Source organism: Lithobates pipiens, unplaced genomic scaffold, assembly GCF_037356315.1.
Source record: "Lithobates pipiens isolate NorthernLeopardFrog02 unplaced genomic scaffold, aLitPip1_a1.2 Scaffold_22, whole genome shotgun sequence".
Taxonomy (NCBI): domain Eukaryota; kingdom Metazoa; phylum Chordata; class Amphibia; order Anura; family Ranidae; genus Lithobates; species Lithobates pipiens.
In genome coordinates, this window is record NW_027507784.1 from 10,142,564 (window position 1) to 10,163,180 (window position 20,617).

General features: G+C 35.0%; 2 protein-coding genes across 2 annotated transcripts; both read left to right on the forward strand.

Annotated features, from left to right (window-relative positions):
* The first annotated feature begins 6,347 nt into the window (after positions 1-6,347).
* Positions 6,348-9,792, forward strand: LOC144000358 (olfactory receptor 6M1-like). Its single transcript, XM_077494150.1, has one exon. It carries the CDS (start codon positions 7,014-7,016, stop codon positions 7,962-7,964), a length of 951 nt encoding a protein of 316 aa, XP_077350276.1. The 5' UTR covers positions 6,348-7,013; the 3' UTR covers positions 7,965-9,792.
* An 8,006-nt stretch (positions 9,793-17,798) lies between these two features.
* On the forward strand, positions 17,799-18,758 carry LOC143925582 (olfactory receptor 6M1-like). The gene has a single exon (XM_077450057.1). The coding sequence runs from the start codon at positions 17,799-17,801 to the stop codon at positions 18,756-18,758; it is 960 nt and encodes a 319-aa protein (XP_077306183.1).
* The last annotated feature ends 1,859 nt before the right edge of the window (positions 18,759-20,617 follow it).

A 20,617-nucleotide genomic window follows, 5' to 3' on the forward strand; every position in this document is an offset into this window, starting at 1 on the left:
ATGGAAGTCCTAAATAACGTATTACATACTAATACAGTAAATAACTATTTCAAAAGTAACATGGTTAGTAACACAACTGTTCATTGGAGAATGCTATCATATCATTAAAAATCCTATCATACAAAAATCCTATCTTGTTGCCTTGTCCTACAACCACTGTCTCCATTTATTGCGGACGCTATTGAATTGGTTTGATACTTGTTATTTTTTTTTGTTTTGTTTCAATGTTTCCTGGTGTGCTTTCCAGCAAGCTCATCCAGCCCTGATTTTTCACTCTTTGGCAACACTTTTGCTTATTATGTTGCCAGATTATGAGTGATTCTTTTGGGTGCATACGCTGGAAATTCCACCACCTCCAGGTTTCCCTGCTTAAAGTGGAGGTTCGTACACATCCTGCAGCTGCTTGCTTTTAATAATAGGACACTTACCTGTTCTGGAGTCCAGCAATGTCTGCACCACAGCTGGTGCTTCCATCAGTTGTCGGGTGCTGCCACCACCATTACGGGTACGCGTACCCGGCAGTGTAGCCTTTCGGCTTCATGCTGAGAACCCTACTGTGCATGCATGAAGCCCGCTCCTCTGTCCTACTGGCCCGGTGACAGGGGAAGGAGGAGGGAGCACCAGCCGTGACGTCAATAGCCAGAAGAGCGGAAGTTCCACTTTTGAGTGGAACTCCACTTTAAACAACATGCTGTGGTGCCCTAGCCTTACCGCCACAGCCTCCACAAGTTGGCTTGGAAGTTTTTTGCATACTGCATTTGCTAATTTGTCATCATGATGTATGTTTTATATGCTTTTACTTTAATATGTGTATAATTGTATTATATCTCTGATTGTTGTTGACACTATTCTTGATATTAGATCTTGGATCTAATATGCTGCTAGGAATTATATTGTTAGGACAATTTTAGATTTTTTTTTTTTTTACATGAGGTGGTACTTGCATTATTGGGTAGAGGGACCATAATTGAGTTTAATGGTTTATTAAAGTGGTTGTAAACCCTTACATATGCCCAGTGAAATGACTCAGATGATAAACAGATGAGGCAAATCCTCCTACATAAGTTTTTATCTGCCTCCTCCTTTTCTCGAGAACCATCCCAAGTACAGAATTTAGACAGCAATTTATAGCTCCCGAATGCAGGGGTGGGGATCTGACATCACACACTGCACAGCAAAGCGAAGAGAGTTGAGTATAATCTGAGATCTGAGTGGAGAATATGAACACATCTCCCTCTACGCAGTCTATTAGTTAAACATGCACAGCTAAAGGATGTCAATCACAGTCTGTGGGAAGAAGGGGAGAGCGATCTTTCACCTGGATTGCTTGGTGTTAGCATAAATGATCAAAACAAAATAAGAGAAGCAAAATTGCCCAGAATCTCGGGAGAAAAACTACAGGACCTGGAAGATCACAAGAAGAAAAGCAATAAATAGCACAGCAATAGGAAAGAGCCCTGGACCCGACGGATACACAATTAAATACTACAAAACGAAAAAAGAAGAAAATTTGTTGGGACTTTAAAAGAGGAATAAGGGGGCCGTTCGAGTCCCCTCCTCCATCCCCGTTCAATATATTAAATAAAAGAGCACAAATGGCGGGACTTTTCCATGAAGCACACGGGAGCAAAGAAGTAAATTAAAACAAAAAAATTTATTCAAATTGTCATAGAGTATTCATATTAATTGATTCCATGCATACTGCTATGTATTAATATTGTTACACTTATACAATTCATTAGAAAATATTGCACATTGATCGACATTTCAACAAGGAGTTAGTACATAAATTATGAGATACAAACAATAATTGGAACACGATTTTGTAAAATGGAATTGGTGACTGTACAAATATCGTAAAAAAACACTGAAAATAAAATAAAAAAGAGAACAAATGAAGAAGGAACAATCATAAAGAGGATTCATACGTATATACACGCGGTTGTTGTTAGCTCTACGCGTTTCAAGGCCTTATAGCCTATCATCATCAAAACCGCGGTAGAGATCTATGAATGAAAAAAAGGGGAATAAATAATTTTTGGATATTGTAAAAAATTCAAAAGGGCCAACCCCAGACAAGGGAGAATACCCTTGAACTCAATTAGCCCAGTTACTTACATGAGGGTCCTCGCAGTGGTGGCACAGACAGAGTGAGATCCCCAGACCAGCCGAACAAAGCCCCGTCCAGGGAGTTGAGGGGATGTGGTACAGCAAGCAGCAACCCAAAATGGACAGCGCCCCATGTGGGTCAGGATGTGTACAACCAAAGTGATGAATGAAAAAAAAAACCCTGTGTTGGATAATTAGTGCAAAAACGAAAAACAACAAAAAATAAATAAATAGTGAAAATATGTCAGGGCTAAGGAGAAAGTGGGGGAAGGGGAAAGATAATCAATAATGAAAAAGTGAAGATGAGTGAAAAAACAAATACCTGAGTGACCAGAATTGAGAGCGAGAGTGCCTATATGTATCTGATATGGATGATGAGGATGATGTGATCAGTGCTAAGTGTATAACCCAAATGAGGAAGGGGCCCATATAGGTGCCGTCGCCGTAACCACGCCCCCATCATCACGCATGAGACCACTTATGGGATGGACTACAAAACATTTAAAGAACAAATAATTCCAAAAATATGTGTATACCTGAATAAATTAAGATTGGGGAGGAAATGAGGAGAGAGTCATTATTGGCGTATATTATGGTCACACCTAAGGAGGGAAAAGATACAACACTATGCTCTAATTATGGACCAATAGCATTGCTAAATGCTGATACAAAACTGTATGCAAACATTTTAGCGACAGGACTAAAAAAGCTGATGCCGGAGTGGATCCATGCAGATCATACAGGGTTCATACCAAGAAGAGAAAGTAGAGATAATTGTATAAGAACATTACTATTGTTACAGAAAGGGAGAGGAGGAAAGTCCCCAGCTCTATTGAGGTCAATAGATGCTGAAAAGGCATTTGACAGGATGGAATGGGGTTTTTTAATGATGAATACAATAGAAAATCTGGGAATAGGACCTAAAATGGCCAAATGGATTAAAATGATATACAATCACCCTACCGCATTGGTAAAGGAAGTATGTCACCATTCTTCAATGGAACAAGACAAGGATGTCCATTGTTACCTCTCCTATATGTACTGTCCTTGGAACCCTTATTGGAAACCATACGGAATAGTACAGATGTGGGCGAGGTGAAGATAGGAGAAGAAGAACATAAGGTCATGGCATATCCGGACAATATCTTGTTCTATATCTCCAACCCTAGAACAAGACTCCCAAACCTAATAAAAGAACTGAAGAGATATGGGAAACCAGGCCTTCTTGTCCAACCTCAGTTCCTGACCTCACAAGTGCACTTCTGGAAGAATGGTCAAACATTCCCATAGACACACTCCTAAACCTTGTGGATGGCCTTCCCAGAAGATTTGAAGCTGTTATAGCTGCAATGGGTGGGCCAACTCAATATTGAACCCTATGGTTTGTGTAAAGGCAGGTGTCCCAATACTTTTGGAAGTATAGTGTAGGTTACCTTGCCGTGTTTATTACTTATTTGTAATATTAAAATCCATGGTTAATCTGTGCAATTAAATTTCCCCTTGTGGTACTTTGCTTAAAAAAAATAATAATTATAATTAAGTAAAACCACAATTAAGACTTTGGGGAGTTTGTGGATTTATTTCCTTAAGAAAAACCACATGAGTGTGCAGAGGAATAATGTAAAGTCAGGAGGATTGGATACAGTGTTTATATCCTTATAAAAGAAATCAACACAGCTGATATTATCAATGCAGCCTGCAGGAAAACGAGGCCTGCCATTGTATTAAAGCCATATTTATTAATGAGAACAGAAGAAGGAAAATTATTCTCTAATGTTTTTAATTTGCTGATATTTTTATTTTTATTTTTTTGTCTTTCAATTCTGATTTAGTTATTTTATGGTTGTGCAGTTATATTATGTGGAGGAGCTATTAGGATTATTTTTGCTTAAAGATATTTTTTTTCACTTTATAACTTGTATTTGTGTTTGGTCTCAACTTTTCTTGCATGACTTTGGAAGAATAAAACAAAATTGCTTACACAATATAACAACCCTCCGATCAGCTAAGTTGTGAAAGTCATGGGTTCAGAGCTAGAATCGAAAATAGACCTCACACCTTGAGCTTTAGATTTTATATTTTAGTACCATGTTTTTTTTTTTTTCTAAGCTTATTCACACACAAAATAATAACCCATGAGATGGCAACTCACTAAACTGTGGTCCCATAGCAAAATGTTGGTGAGCTACTTTTAAATTAGACCTCATTAGAATCCACACTCAGGTGAAATGTTGCCTAAAAAATAAAAAATAAATTACATTTACATTGTTATTAAAATTCACTTTTTCATCTTTTTTTGTGATCTTTTTTATTGTAATAAGAATATTACAGTAATTTGACAAATCTGAAAAATAAATAACTTCTCAGATTTGTAATATTTCCACAAACCTCAAAACTAAAATATTAAAAAATGTGATTTGTTCCTAAAATGCTCTCCTTTATTTTTACTTAAATTATGTTATTCTTAATGAGAATGTTAATTGACATATCAGGAAAAAAAATAGCATGACAACGTTAAAGACCTTAAAAACAAAAATATTAAAAATTACGAATTGCTCTCCAAATGATCTTCTCTAAATGTCTTTAAATAGTTTTTTTATCTTAATAAGAATTTCAATTTTTTTTTTTTTATTATTTTTTTTTTTTTAAGTTTTAAAGTTTTATTGAACATAAAACAGCATGTACAGCTCAAATCACATAAGAGTTGTGGGATACAACGTATTTGTCAATGCCGTAAAACTTAACATATCACAAGAATAATTCTGCGCAATAGATTATAGAGAAAGAAGAATAGGATATAGAGGTGTCAGGCAGTAGAGCGTGATACCCTAGTGAGAAGAGGATAACTGGCGGGGAGAGACTGCCTCAATTCTCTCCCCCTCAGAACATCCAAAAAAAAAGGTTGAGGATGAGCGGAGAAACAGATGAGTATGTCATTAGTGCAGAATAAGTTGGGCAGTTGACGCAGGCCTGAGAAAGACTATGAGACTATTTATCTAACGTAAAAAAAATACTTATACGCTATAAGCAAGCATACCGCAGAGGGCTCAGTCCCGTCACTTATGGGGGGTCTTTTTTTTTTTTTTTTTTTTTTTTTTTTTTTATATTAGTAAGGATGTTAATTGACAAATCAGAAAATAACTAAAATCTCAGAGTTGAAATATTGCCACTGAAGGCAGGAAAACTGAAATATTTCAAAATGTAAATTGTTCTTAAATTTTTTCTTTATCTTTAATTAAATTGTTTTTATCTTAAAAAGGATAATAATTGACAAATCATAAAAATAAATAACATCTCATCAGTAGATATGATTGGCAATCAAACTAATGTGACATCATTTATTTTAAAATGTTTGCCCAATAAGGATGTTAATTGACAAATCAGAAAAATAAATTGCATCTCAGAGTTGAAATATTTCCACTAAAGACCTGAAAAATAAAATATTTCCCATTGTATTTTGTTCTTAAAATTATCTTCTTTATCCGTCTTTAAATCTTTTTTTTTTTCTTAATAAGGATTTTATTTGACAAATCCCAAAAAGAAATAAGATGATGGAGTTGAAATATTTTCACTAAAGGCCCAAAACTAAAATATTTTAAAATGTAAATGGTTCTGAATATTCTCTTTTTTTCTTAGAATTTGTATTATTATTAAATAAAGATGTTAATTGACAAATCAGAAAAATAAATAACATCTCAGAGTTGAAATATTGCCACTAAAGGCCTGAAAACTACAATATTTCCTATCATGGTTTGTTCTTCTTTATCTTTCTTCAAATCTTTTTATCTTAATATTAATTTATACATCTGAAAAAAAAAATTGTTGATACATTGCAACTATGGACCTGCAAACTAAAATATGTTTAATAAAACTGTCTTCTTTATATCTCTTTAAATCTTTTTTATCTTAATAAGGATTATAATTTACAAATCAATAAATAAATAACATCATGAAGTTAAAATATTGTCTCTAAAGCACCAAAATGAATCGTTCTTAAAATTCTCTTCTTTATCTTTCTTTAATGTTTTAACATTATTTATACGATAGTAGTTAACAAATCAGAAAAAAATAAATAACACATCAGATTTTAAATATTGTCACTGAAGGCTCTAAAAAAAAAATCAAAATATAAATTGTTCTTAAAATTCTCTTCATTATCTTTATTTAAATATTTTTTATCTTAACAAAGGATCTATATGAACTATTTTCACTATAGGCCCAAAACTAAACTAAAAATATTTTAAAATGTAAATCGTCCTTAGAATTTGTATTATTATTAACAAAGATGTTAACTGGCAAATCAGAGAAATAAATAACATCTCAGAGTTGAAATATTGCCACAAAAGGCCTTAAAGCTACAAAATTTCCAATCATGGTTTGCTGTTCTTTATCTTTCTTTAAATCTTGTTATCTTAATATTAATTAATATATCAAAAAAAAAAAAAGAAAGAGTTGATATATTGCCATTATGGACCTGCAAACTAAAATGTTAATTTGTTTTTAAAAATATGTTCTTAATATCTCTTTAAATCTTTTTATCTTTATAAGGATTATAATTTATAAATCAACAAAGAAATAACATCATGATGTTAAAATATTGTCTCTAAAGCCCCAAAACTAAAATAATTTAAAATGAAAATTGTTCTTACATTTTTCTTAAAATTCTCTTCTTTTTCTTTCTTTAATGTTTTAACATTATTTATAGGATGGTAATTGACAAATCAGAGAAATAAATAACACATCAAAGTTGAAACATTGTAACTGAAGGCCCTAAAAAAAAAATCAAAAATGTCAGTTGTTCTTAAAAGTCTCTTCATTATCTTTATTTAAATATTTTTCATCTTAAAAAAAGGATCTTATTTGACAAATCATAAAAGAAATAACATTGCATCATCAATGTAGATATGAATGGCAACCAAACTACCGTGACAGAATTTATTTTGGAAGGTTTGCCCAATATTCGGACACTGGAGATTTCCTTGTTTCTCACCATACTTTTCCTTTACACTGTAACACTGCTTGGAAATTTTTTTGTGTTGTTATTGATTTGCACTAATAATAATCTTCGCACGCCTATGTATTTCTTTCTTGCTAATTATGCTTTTCTGGAAGTGACCTTGGCATGTGTGGTTTCTCCTAAAGTCATGAGTAACTTGTTGTCTAGGAAGAAAAGCATTTCCTATGCCGGCTGCTTGGCGCAGTCCTATTGGTTTTTCTTGCTGGCTACCGCTGACATGATACTAATCGCCGTCATGTCTTACGACCGATATCTCGCCGTGTGTAATCCCTTGCGTTATATGAATATTATGACCTGGAACAAATGCATCATTCTAGTGGCTCTCTCGTGGTTTGGTGGCTTCCTTTCCGTTAACATTGCAGCAGTTCTAAAAGGGGATTTGCCGTATTGTGGTCCAAACAAAATAAATCACTTCTTTTGCGACTCCGTCCCCTTAATGGAGCTTGTTTGTATGGATACGTATTTCATTCAGATTATCGACTTCCTTTTGTTTGCCGTAGTCATTATAGGAAGTCTCATTTTTATTGCCTTCACATATACGTACATACTAACGACGGTCTTCCGTATCCCATCTGCCGATGGCAGGCAAAAGGCCTTCTCAACATGTACATCGCATTGTACCATCATGATCATTGTATATTCAAGCAGCATATTTCTGTACGTCACCCCAAGAAAGGGCGGTTCCCTGGAGTTCAATAAGTTGATAAGTGCTATAGACATTTTCCTCATCCCTGCGACAAATCCATTCATATTTACACTTAGGAACAAGCAGGTTCAACAGGCAATTACTAAGTCATTAAAGAATTTTCAGAGATACCGACTTTCTGTGGTGGTCTAGGACTCATAGCACTCATAGGACTCAAGCAGCCACCCATGATGGGATACGACTGGACTTTTTTTTGATTTGAGGCTTGTGATTGAATCCAGATGTTATGTGGATCATAAATTTAGTGTAGAGGTTTTCCCGAAGGATGCTCAATTTGCTGTGATTCCTCAATGGGGAGGATTCTTTGAAAGTGATTTTTTTTTGTATTAGTTGAAAACTTCTTATGGTCATTTTCATCTACCAGCCAATTATAACTCTTATCATCTCCTGGAGGTTTTGCTAGCCAGCTGAAGCATGGAGTAATGCAATTATAACATTACTCAATACTCTGCTCAATACTCTGCTCATCCAGTCCACATCCTGCAGGTCAACGTCCATCTTGGTCCTTTTGGATTAGTGATGCGAGGATACCGAAATCGATATCAGTAGTTTCACAAGTACTCATTAAAATGCTCCCGATAACGAAACCAATACTTTCCAGTGTGATTTTCGCCCATACATAATGAATGGGGGTAAATCACACTGGGCACATATATATATATATATATATATATATATATATATATATATATATATATATATATATATATATATATATATATATATATATATATATATATATATATATATATATATATATATATTGGGCACAAGTGCCACCGGCACCTGCTGATCATTCTGTACACAGGCAGAATGGTAGCCTGCCTACATGTAAACAGTGCAGACGGTATGGATCTTGTGTTTCTGTAAAGCAGAATCCATGCCTTCCTCTAGTAAAAGCACCTGTAGCACTGACCCCCGAAGGAGCAGCTTATTTTATTGGGCTTACCGTTACCTTCTTGACCTCGTGTACGTCTAGGGGTTTCCCGAGGTAGATGGTCCAAAGAACTGCAGAAACTGACACTGGATCCACTTTTGGGATATTTATTTGACAACAAGTAGACAGAACAGTCTCTCCATGAAGGGTAAAGGGCTGGGTAGGAAGTTCAGGTACTCTTGGAACTGCAAAAGATAGGAAGTCTCTCACTATAGAAATCCAGAGAATTACCGCTCACAACTGGATTCTCACAGCTACTGGCTAGACCTCCTCTCACTAGGCCTAGCAGCCGATAGAGTGTTTAAATAGAGCAAAGTCTCTGCCACAGACTTGCTTGTAGAACACTTGTGAATAAAGTCTCTGCCACAGACTTGAATGTAACTGAAGGATGTAGATAAATCTAGAGAGCTATCATACGGTACCAGCATCTTGCAGCCGGTCTAGCGAAACCGTATAAGTGTAGATTCGCTTGGTGTCTTTCAACTGAGCCTCCGGGCTCTTTCTGAGAAGCCAGCCTTCAGCGTGGCCTTCTCCTGAAGAGTCCTCCCCTGGTTGCCTCTCCAGTTGCTGGGCCTCTCCACAGATGAGATGGCAACGGACCACCTTTGAATCCTCCTTCCAATTACTTTGCCTCGGGCTAGCCAGCCCCGAGACTCGGAATTGGATGGATCCGCACCCCAGGCCATGAGGGCCATGGGGACTGGTCAGGAGGACCAGGACCAAACAGACAGAAAGATCTTCTGGACTGGAACCCAGAAGCACGTAATGTCAGTACGTTAAGTACCCTCTCCCAGAAGGCACAGCAAGGTGACACTCCCACTGGGCTGGTTCTGAGAAAGAATGGTACCCAATATGCCTAACTGCATTCTCACACTTGCCAGTAGGGACAGTGAAACCTGTAACCAAGCAGAACCCAGTGCAATCCAGCCAGACTGGTACTGAAACCACAATTTGGTATAATTGACCCTAAAACCCAACTGTGGCTTTAGGAATTTTAAAATAGAAAAAACACATAGCGCGTGCTCTTCACACCTCCCCCACTTCACTGAATCACAGGTTAGGCACATTTGTAACCCTTTGATCACCCCTGATGTTAACCCTTTTCCAGCCAGTGTCATTAGTACAGTGATAGTGCATATTTTTAACACTAATCACTATATTAGTGTCACTGGTCCCCAAAAAAGTGTCAAAAGTGTCAGTTGGTTTCCGACTTGTCTGACATAATATCGCAGTCTGGCTATAAGTCGCTGATTGACACCATTATTAGTAAAAAATAAATAAGTACAAATTCCATAAATAAATCCCATCGTTTGTAGACACTATAACTTTTGTGCAAACTAATCAATATACATTTACTGGGATTTTTTTACCAAAAATATGTAGCAGAACACATATTGGCCTAAATTGATGAAAACATTAGATATAGAATATGTTTTATAGCAGTAAAGTAAAAAATATTGCTTTTTTTTTTTTTTCAAAATTGTTGAAATTGTTAAGCAAGAAAAATGGGAATATAAATCACCATTAATTGAACTTTCACTTTACCTGGTAAAGGGGTATTTTATGGAAATTGGATAGGAAATACACAATTAAAAGATATAGTGAATAAAGGGAAAATAAAATCCATACAGGAAATAATGCACAAAACTGAAACTATAAAGATAAATGAATGGGGGTATTTTCAGCCAAAGCACTTCACGACTTCATTACCACAACCAATTCGATCCGAGGGGAACTTGAATCCAATAGAAATATTATGTAATTAACAGTCAACACTGAAGCACGGAATATCATGGATCTATAGAATGCAGAGATGGTGGGGGGAGGGGCTGGGTGCACCTCCATTCATTGGAATATAGGAAGCGGAGTTGGGTATATGACTGGAAGAACAACAAGTGACTTAATTTCTGGGAGCAGTACATGATTACCCGACCGATAAAAACACTAAAGAAATTAATTATAAATGCTTAGCAAAATGGTATATAACCCCCGTCAAAGCTCAAAAATAGCAGCAAAGTAAATGTCCCTTATGTTTGAGAGGTTGTAATCAGAAAGATGCTACGCCCCACATTTGGTGGGAATGTACAAAAATAAAGGAGTATTGGCAGGATATACAATGTTATATAAATTACAGGAGAGGAAACACCAAATGACCCATAGGTATGCTTATTCTATAACACAAATAGTACAAAAAAATATATAAGAGAACCCTGACACCATACCTACTGAACGCAGCAAAAGGGATAATACCTAAAAAATGTCTAGACCCGCAAGAACCTACCAAAAAGAATGGTTCGAAAGAATAGATCATATATTTAAAATTGAATATCTTAGCCCTTGTACACACGGTCGGACATTCTGACAACCAAATCCGTTGGATTTTGTCCGACGGATTTTGTCCGAAACTGTTGCATACACACGGTCGGACAAAGTTGTCGGAAAATCCGTGATGACGTTATTTGGTTACGACGGGACTACGTTCAGGCTAGTAGCCAATAGCTTTGGTCTAGGAATTTGATCTGAGCATGAGTGTCCCTTTGTCCATCGGAGTAGGCTACACATGATCGGAGTATGTCCGATTGGAGCATTTTGTCAGAAAATTTTACCAGCAAGTTGGAAAAGTTGGTCCGTCGGATTTTCCGACGGAAACAGTCCGATGGAGACCACACACAGTCGGAATATCCGACAAAACGGTCCGATAGGACACATTCCGTCCGAATCTCTGACCGTGTGTACAAGGGCTTAGTAGTAGAGAGGAGGGCCAGGTAGAAAGATACAATAGTGTATGGGAGAAATGGATAGAGCTTAAGAAAACTAGGAAATATACAGAGAAATTGATGGAAGAGGTGTTGGAAGGGAAGAGTAAAAATGGAGAATAATAAGAGGAGGAAAGGGGCAGAGGAGACCAACAATGAGAGGGGAGGGTGGTGGGATGGTAGGAGGTTATCACATATGTACATATATATATATATATATATATATATATATATATATATATATATATATATATATATATATATATATGCTTTGATGCTTTGATGAATACTGTTTCTTTAAAACATTTGATATATGTTGGTCTGCTTTTCATAAAATCAAATAAAGTTTAAATAAAAAATAAAAAAAAATGAATAATGCAGATAGCAGGGGGAGGACATATCAGACAGAAATCACATTGGGTGCTTTGGATTGAGGCAAGTACACACGATACAAGGATATGATTTGTTAATTTTTTTTCGTTGGTCGCTGCCATTATTATTAAACATAAATAAATAAATAAAAGTTCCAGTATGTAAGCCATAGTTTGTAGACTCTATAACATTTGTGCAAACAAATCAATATATGATTAATGGGATTTTTTTACCAAAAATATGTAGCAGTAATACATATTGGTCTAAATGTATGAGCGAATCTTTTATTTTTTTTATTGGATATGGTTTATAGCAGAAAGTAAAAAATCTAAATCAAAATTGATTGCGCAATTGTCAGTTAAAGTAACGCAGTGCCATATGGCAAAATCTTCCAGGGGTCAAGTGGTTAACCACTTCAGCCCCGGAAGATTTGGCTTCTCAATTACCAGAGCACGTTTTACAATTTGGCACTGCGCTGCTTTAACTAGTAATTGTGCAGTCATGCAATGTTGTACCCAAACAAAATTTGCTTCCTTTTTTTCCCACAAATAGACTTTCTTTTGTTCGTATTTGATTACCTCTGCGATTTATATTTTGTGCGATATAAATGGAAAATACCAAATATTTAGAAAAAATTTATATTTTCTAATTTTTGTTATAAAAAAAAATCCAATAAACTAAATTTTAGTCATACATTTAGGCCAAAATGTATTCAGCCATATGTCTTTGGTAAAAAAAAAAAAATGTCAGTGTTTAGACTGCCTGTCTCATTTCGTGAGGTGCTAAAATGGCATTGCAGTACAAACCCCCCTCCCCAAATGACTGAATTTTGGAAAGTAGACACCCCAAGGAAATTGCTGAGAGGCATGTTGAGCCCACTGAATATTCAATTTTTATCACAAGTGATTTAAAAATGGCAAAATAAAAAAATACACAAAGTTGTCACTGAATGATATATTGCTCACACATGCCATAGTTATATGTAAAATTGCACTCAAAAATACATTCTTCTGCTTCTCCTGAGTATGGGGATACCACATATGTGGGACTTTTTGGGAGCCAATTACCGCCTTTAGGATTCTAAGGGTGTACATTTTTGATTTCACTCCTCACTACCTATCACAGTTTTGAAGGCCATAAAATGCAAAGATAGCACAACCCTCCCCCAAATGACCCCATTTTGGAAAGTAGACACCCCAAGCTATTTGCTGAGAAGCATGTTGAGTCCATGGAATATTTTATATTTTGCCACAAGTTTCGGAAAAATTATTATTTCTTTTTTTTTTTTACAAAGTTCAAGTGAAGTCAAGTCAAGTCAAACTTGACTTGACTTGACTTAAACTTTGTGTAAAAAAAAGTTGTCACTAAATGATATTTTGTTAAAACATGGCATGGATATATGTGCAATTACACCCCAAAATACATTCCGCTGCTTCTCCTGAGTATGGGGTTACCACATGTGTGGGACTTTTTGGCAGTCTAACCACGTACCGGACCCCAAAAACTAATCACCTCCTTCAGGCTTTCTAAGGACATACATTTTTTACTTCACTCCTCACTACCTATTACAGTTTTGGAGGCCATGAAATGCCCAGATCGCAAAACCCTGCCCCCAAAAGACCCCATTTTGGGAAAAAGACACCCCAAGCTATTTGCCAAGAGGCATGTTGAGTCCATGGAATATTTTTATATTTTGTCACAAGTTGCACAAAAATTACAAACTTTTTCTTTTTCTTTTTACACAAGTTGTCTCTAAATGATATATTGCTCAAACATGCCATGGGCATATGTGAAATTACACCCCAAAATACATTCTGCTGCTTCTCCTGAGTATGGGGATACCACATCTGTGAGACTTTTTGGGAGCCTAGCCATGTACAGGACCCCGAAAACCAAGCACCGCCTTTAGGATTTCTAAGGACTTCAATTTTTTGATTTCACTCCTCACTACCTATCACAGTTTTTGAAGGCCATAAAATGCCAAGATAGAACAAAACCCATTCCCCAAATGACCCCATTTTGGAAAGTAGACACCCCAAGCAATTTTCTGAGAGGCATTTTTAGTATATTGCAGATCTCCCTTTCTGTCACAATGTTTTGAAAATTTAAAAAAGAAAACAAAATGAGTGGAATAGAAAGGGGTCACCCCCAAAATTTTCCCGCAAAGTTTGGAGCATGACATTGTCCAAAGAGTCTTGGTATGCTGATTCCTTAAGTGTTCCCTTCACTGGAACTAAGGGGTAAAGCCCAACCCCTGAAAAACAATCCCACACCATAATCCCCCTCCACCAAATTATTTGGACCAGTGCTCAAAGCAAAGTCTTTAAAGGTATGGATGAGTGAGTTTGGGGTGGAGGAACCTGACAGGCCTGACCTCAACCTGATAGAACACCTTTGGGATGAATTTGAGTGGAGACTATGAGCCAGACCTTCTTCTCCGACATCTGTTCCTGACCTCACAAATGCACTTCTGGAAGAATGGTCAGACACACTCCTAAACCTTGTGGATGGCCTTCCCAGAAGATTTGAAGCTGTTATAGCTGCAAAGGGTGGGCCAACTCAATATTGAACCCTACGGACTAAGACTGGGATGCCATTAAAGTTCCTGTGTGTGTAAAGGCAGGTGTCCCAATACTTTTGGTAATAGAGTATAGCTTACCTTACTGTGTTTATTACTCATTTTTAATATTAAAATCCATGGTTAATCTGTGCAATTTAATTTCCCCTTGTGGTACTTTGCTTAAAAAAAAAAAGAATAATTAGAATTAAGTAAAACCACAATTAAGACTTTGGGGAGTTTGTGGATTTATTTTCTTAAGAAAAACCACATGAGTGTGCAGAGGACTAATGTAAAGTCAGGAGGATTGGATACAGTGTTTATATCCTTATAAAAGAAATCAACACAGCTGATATTCTCAATGCAGCCTGCAGGAAAACGAGGCCTGCCATTGTATTAAAGTCATATTTATTAATTGAGAACAGAAGGAAAATTATTCTCTAATGTTTCCCATTTACTGATAATTTATTTTTAATCTTTTAATTCTGATTTTGTTATTTTATGGTTGTGCAGTTACATCATTGGGAGGAGCTATTAGGATAAATTCTGCCTAAAGATATTTAATTTTTTTGCTTTATAACTTGTATTTGTGTTGCTTTATATGTAGTATCACTTATTTGGTCTCTACTTTTATTGCGTAACTTTGGAAGAATTAAACAAAATTTCTTACACAACGGAACAACCCTCTGATGAACCAAGTTGTGACATTTTAGTACCACGTTTTTTCTAAGCTTATTCACTCCAAAATAAAAATCCCTGAGGTGCCAACTCACTAAACTGTGGTCCCCTAGTAAAATGTTGGCGACCTACTTTTAAATTAGACCTCATTAGAATCCACATTCACAGGTGAAATATTGCCTAAAAAATAAATTTAATTTAAATTGTTATTGAAATTCACTTTTTCATCTTTTTCATCTTATAAAATCTTGAGATCTTTTTTTTATTGTAATAAGGATATTCCGGCAATTTTACAAATCAGAAAAATAAATAACTTCTCAGATTTGTAATATTTCCACAAACCTCAAAACTAAAATATTTAAAATTGTGATTTGTTCTTTACTTAAATTATTTTATTCTTAATGAGAATGTTAATTGACATATCAGAAAAAAATAGCATGACAAAGTTAAAGACCTGAAAAACAAAAAACATTTTAAATTATGATTTGCTCTTAAATTTATTTTCTCTAAATGTCTTTAGACATAGGTTGGACTTGATGGACTTGTGTCTTTTTTCAACCTACTATGTAACTATGTGACTATGTAAATCATGTTATTTTAATAAGAATTTGAATTGCCATTTTTTATATTAGTAAGGATGTTAATTGACAAATCAGAAAAGAAATAAAATTGAGAGTTGAAATTTTGCTACCGAAGGCTTGAACACTGAAATATTTCAAAATGTAAATTGTTCTTAATTTTTTTCTTTAACTTTATTTAAATAGTTTTTATCTTAAAAAGGGGAATAATTGACAAATCATAAAAATAAATAGCATCTCATCAGTAGATATTATTGGCAACCAAACAAAAGTGATATCATTTATTTTAGAAGGTTTGCCCAATAAGGATGTTATTTGACAAATTAGAAAAAGAAATTGCATCTCAGAGTTAAAATATTGCCACTAAAGACCTGAAAACTAAAATATTTCCCATTGTGGTTTGTTCTTAAAATGATCTTCTTTATCTGTTTCTAAATCTTTTTTTTTTTATATCTTACTAAGGATTTTAATTTGACAAATCAGAAAAAGAAATAAGATTATGGAGTTGAACTATTTTCACTACAGGCCCAAAACTAAAATATTTTAAAATGTAAATTGTTCTTAGAATTTGTATTATTATTAATAAAGATGTTAACTGACAAATCAGAGAAATAAATAACATCTCAGAGTTGAAATATTGCCACTAAAGACCTGAAAACGACAACATTTCCAATCACGGTTTGTTGTTCTTTATCTTTCTTTAAATCTTGTTATCTTAATATTAATTGATATATCAAAAAGAATAAAATAAAGAGTTGATATATTGCCATTATGGACCTGCATACTAAAATATTTAAAATGTTAATTTGTTTTAAAAAAATCTCTTCTTCATATCTCTTTAAATCTTATTTATCTTAATAAGGATTATAATTTACAAATCAACAAATAAATAATATCATGAAGTTAAAATATTGTCTCTAAAGCCCCAAAACTAAAATAAGTTAAAATGTAAATTGTTCTTATATTTTTCTTAAAATTCTCTTCTTTATCTTTCTTTAATGTTTTAACATTATTTATAAGACGATAATTGACAAATCAGAGAAATAAATAGCATCTCAGAGTTGAAATATTGCCACTAAAGACCTGAAAATGACAACATTTCCAATCACGGTTTGTTGTTCTTTATCTTTCTTTAAATCTTGTTATCTTAATATTAATTGATATATCAAAAAGAATAAAATAAAGAGTTGATATATTGCCATTATGGACCTGCATACTAAAATATTTAAAATGTTAATTTGTTTTAAAAAAATCTCTTCTTCATATCTCTTTAAATCTTATTTATCTTAATAAGGATTATAATTTACAAATCAACAAAGAAATAATATCATGAAGTTAAAATATTGTCTCTAAAGCCCCAAAACTAAAATAAGTTAAAATGTAAATTGTTCTTATATTTTTCTTAAAATTCTCTTCTTTATCTTTCTTTAATGTTTTAACATTATTTATAAGACGATAATTGACAAATCAGAGAAATAAATAGCATCTCAGAGTTGAAATATTGCCACTAAAGACCTGAAAATGACAACATTTCCAATCACGGTTTGTTGTTCTTTATCTTTCTTTAAATCTTGTTATCTTAATATTAATTGATATATCAAAAAGAATAAAATAAAGAGTTGATATATTGCCATTATGGACCTGCATACTAAAATATTTAAAATGTTAATTTGTTTTAAAAAAATCTCTTCTTCATATCTCTTTAAATCTTATTTATCTTAATAAGGATTATAATTTACAAATCAACAAAGAAATAATATCATGAAGTTAAAATATTGTCTCTAAAGCCCCAAAACTAAAATAAGTTAAAATGTAAATTGTTCTTATATTTTTCTTAAAATTCTCTTCTTTATCTTTCTTTAATGTTTTAACATTATTTATAAGATGGTAATTGACAAATCAGAGAAATAAATAACACATCAAAGTTGAAATATTGTAACTGAAGGCCCTAAAAAAAAAAAAAAAAAAAATGTAAATTGTTCTTAAAAGTCTCTTCATCATCTTTATTTAAATATTTTTTATCTTAAAAGAAAAGGATCTTATTTGACAAAGCATAAAAAGAAATAACATTGCATCATCAATGTAGATATGAATGGCAACCAAACTACCGTGACAGAATTTATTTTGGAAGGTTTGCCCAATATTCGGACATTGGAGATTTCCTTGTTTCTCACCATACTTTTCCTTTACACTGTAACGCTGCTTGGAAATTTTTTTGTGTTGTTACTGATTTGCACTAATAATAATCTTCGCACGCCTATGTATTTCTTTCTTGCTAATTATGCTTTTCTAGAAGTGACCTTGGCATGTGTGGTTTCTCCTAAAGTCATGAGTAACTTGTTGTCTAGGAAGAAAAGCATTTCCTATGCCGGCTGCTTGGCGCAGTCCTATTGGTTTTTCTTGCTGGCTACCGCTGACATGATACTAATCGCCGTCATGTCTTACGACCGATATCTCGCCGTGTGTAATCCCTTGCGTTATATGAATATTATGACCTGGAACAAATGTATAATTTTAGTGGCTCTCTCTTGGTTCTGTGGCTTCCTTTCCGTTAACATTGCAGAAGTTTTTAAAGGGGATTTGCCGTATTGTGGTCCAAACAAAATAAATCACTTCTTTTGCGACTCCGTCCCCTTAATGGAGCTTGTTTGTATGGATACGTATTTCATTCAGATTATCGACTTCCTTTTGTTTTCCGTAGTCATTTTAGGAAGTCTCATTTTTATTGCCTTCACATATACGTACATACTAACGACCGTCTTCCGTATCCCATCTGCCGATGGAAGACAAAAGGCCTTCTCAACATGTACATCGCATTTTACCATCATGATCATTGTATATTCAAGCAGCATATTTCTGTACGTCACCCCAAGAAAGGGCGGTTCCCTGGAGTTCAATAAGTTGATAAGTGCTATAGACATTATCCTCGTCCCTGCGATAAATCCCTTCATATTTACACTTAGGAACAAGCAGGTTCAACAGGCAATGTCTAAGTCATTAAAGGATTGTCAAAGATACAGACTTTCTGTGGTGGACTATGACTCGTAAGAAGCCACCCATGATGGGATACGACTTTTTTTTGGTTTGAGGTTTGTGATTGAATCCAGATGTTATATGGATCAGAAATTTAGTGTAGATGTTTTCCGGAAGGATTCTCAATTTGTTGGGGTTCCTCAATGGGGAGGGTTCTTTAAAAGTGATTTATTTTAGTATTAGTTGCAAACTTCTTATGGGAAATTTCACCTACCAGCCAATTTTAACTGTCAAAGCATTGGACTTCTACTGGAGGTTTTGCCAACCGGCTGAAGCATGGAGTAATGCAATTATAACATTACTCAATACTCTCCTCATCCAGTCCACATCTTGCTGGTCAATGTCCTTCTTGGTGCTTTTGGATTAGGGATGCGCAGATACCGAAATCACTATCGGGGCCGATGATAAGTAATTTCACAAGTACTCGTACTCATTAAAATGCTCCCGATAATTCCTGACCCAGCCCTTGTCTTGCTCAACCTTCCTCCTCACAACTTTTCTAGGGCACAATTGCGACTCCTCCTTCAACTTACCATGGCCGCCAAGCAGACCATTGCGAAAGCTTGGAAAACCCCACTTTTGCATATTGCAGAAGTTAAATGTAGAGTTACCCAGGCCATGATTCACAGTAAAATTGAGGCCACATTATTAGACAAAATTCCCCAACATCTTAAAATTTGGCACCCATGGTCGGAACATTATCTTCCCCACGATTTTGATAGACGCCTCCTGGAGCCCTGATTTTATCTCCTGGGACCCTAGGGAGGGTTTCAAGCTCCCACGGCACCTGTGGGCCACCTGGCCGGTACTTATTCCCTCTTTATCCCACTTTCCTTTCCATCTTTTATTTCTATTTTTCTTTCTCATTTCTTTCTTCATTCCCTTTTCCTTTTTTCTCTCTTGACTCCTACTTTGCACACTTTTCCTCCCATTCTTTAAATCTTATTGATGATGTAGCACACATTACACATTACATTTCCGTTACTGTTGCCCAGTTTGCCCGGGCAGAGTCACTTTTGTCTCTGGCTATTTCAATTAAATATTAGGCCAATAACCCTGTATTGTCAACACCGATACCGATTATTGCTTTATGCTCTCTATTGTGTGTCAACGAGTTATGTATTCTATATATTTTTATATATAACCTTCCCCCCCCCCCCTTTTTTTGTACAAATGCTCTGCTAGCAGTTATTTCCTTATGAAAACGATTGTAACAGTGACTGTATCTCTTATATTTTCTGCTTGTTGTCAATAAAACTTTTGAACAAGAAATTGCTCCCGATAACGAACCTGATACTTTGCAGTGTGACTTTCGCCCATACACAATGAATGGGCACAAATCACTCTCCAGATATCAGGCACAGGGCCACCGGCAGCTGCTGATCTTTCTGTACACAGGCAGAATGTCGGCCTGTCTATATAAACAAGGCATATTACCGTGCTGTCAGTGCAGAAGGTATGGATCCTGTGTTCCTGTAAAGCAGGAACACTGATCCATGCCTTCCTCTAGTAAAAGCACCCCCCTACTTCACTGAATCACATATTAGGCACATATTTAACCCCTTTATCACCCCTGATGTTAACCCTTTTCCAGCCAGTGTCATTAGTACAGTGACAGTGCATATTTTTGGCACTGATGATTGTATTAGTGTCATTGGTCCCCAAAAAAGTGTCAAAAGTGTCAGTTGGTGTCTGATTTGTCTGCCGTAATATCGCATTCCCGCTATAAGTCGCTGATCACCACCATTACTAGTAAAAAAACTGAAATAAATCCAAATTCCATAAATTTATCCCATAGTTTGTAGATGGTATAACATTTGCACAAACTAATATACGCTTATTGGGATTTTTTTACCAAAAATATGTAGCAGTAT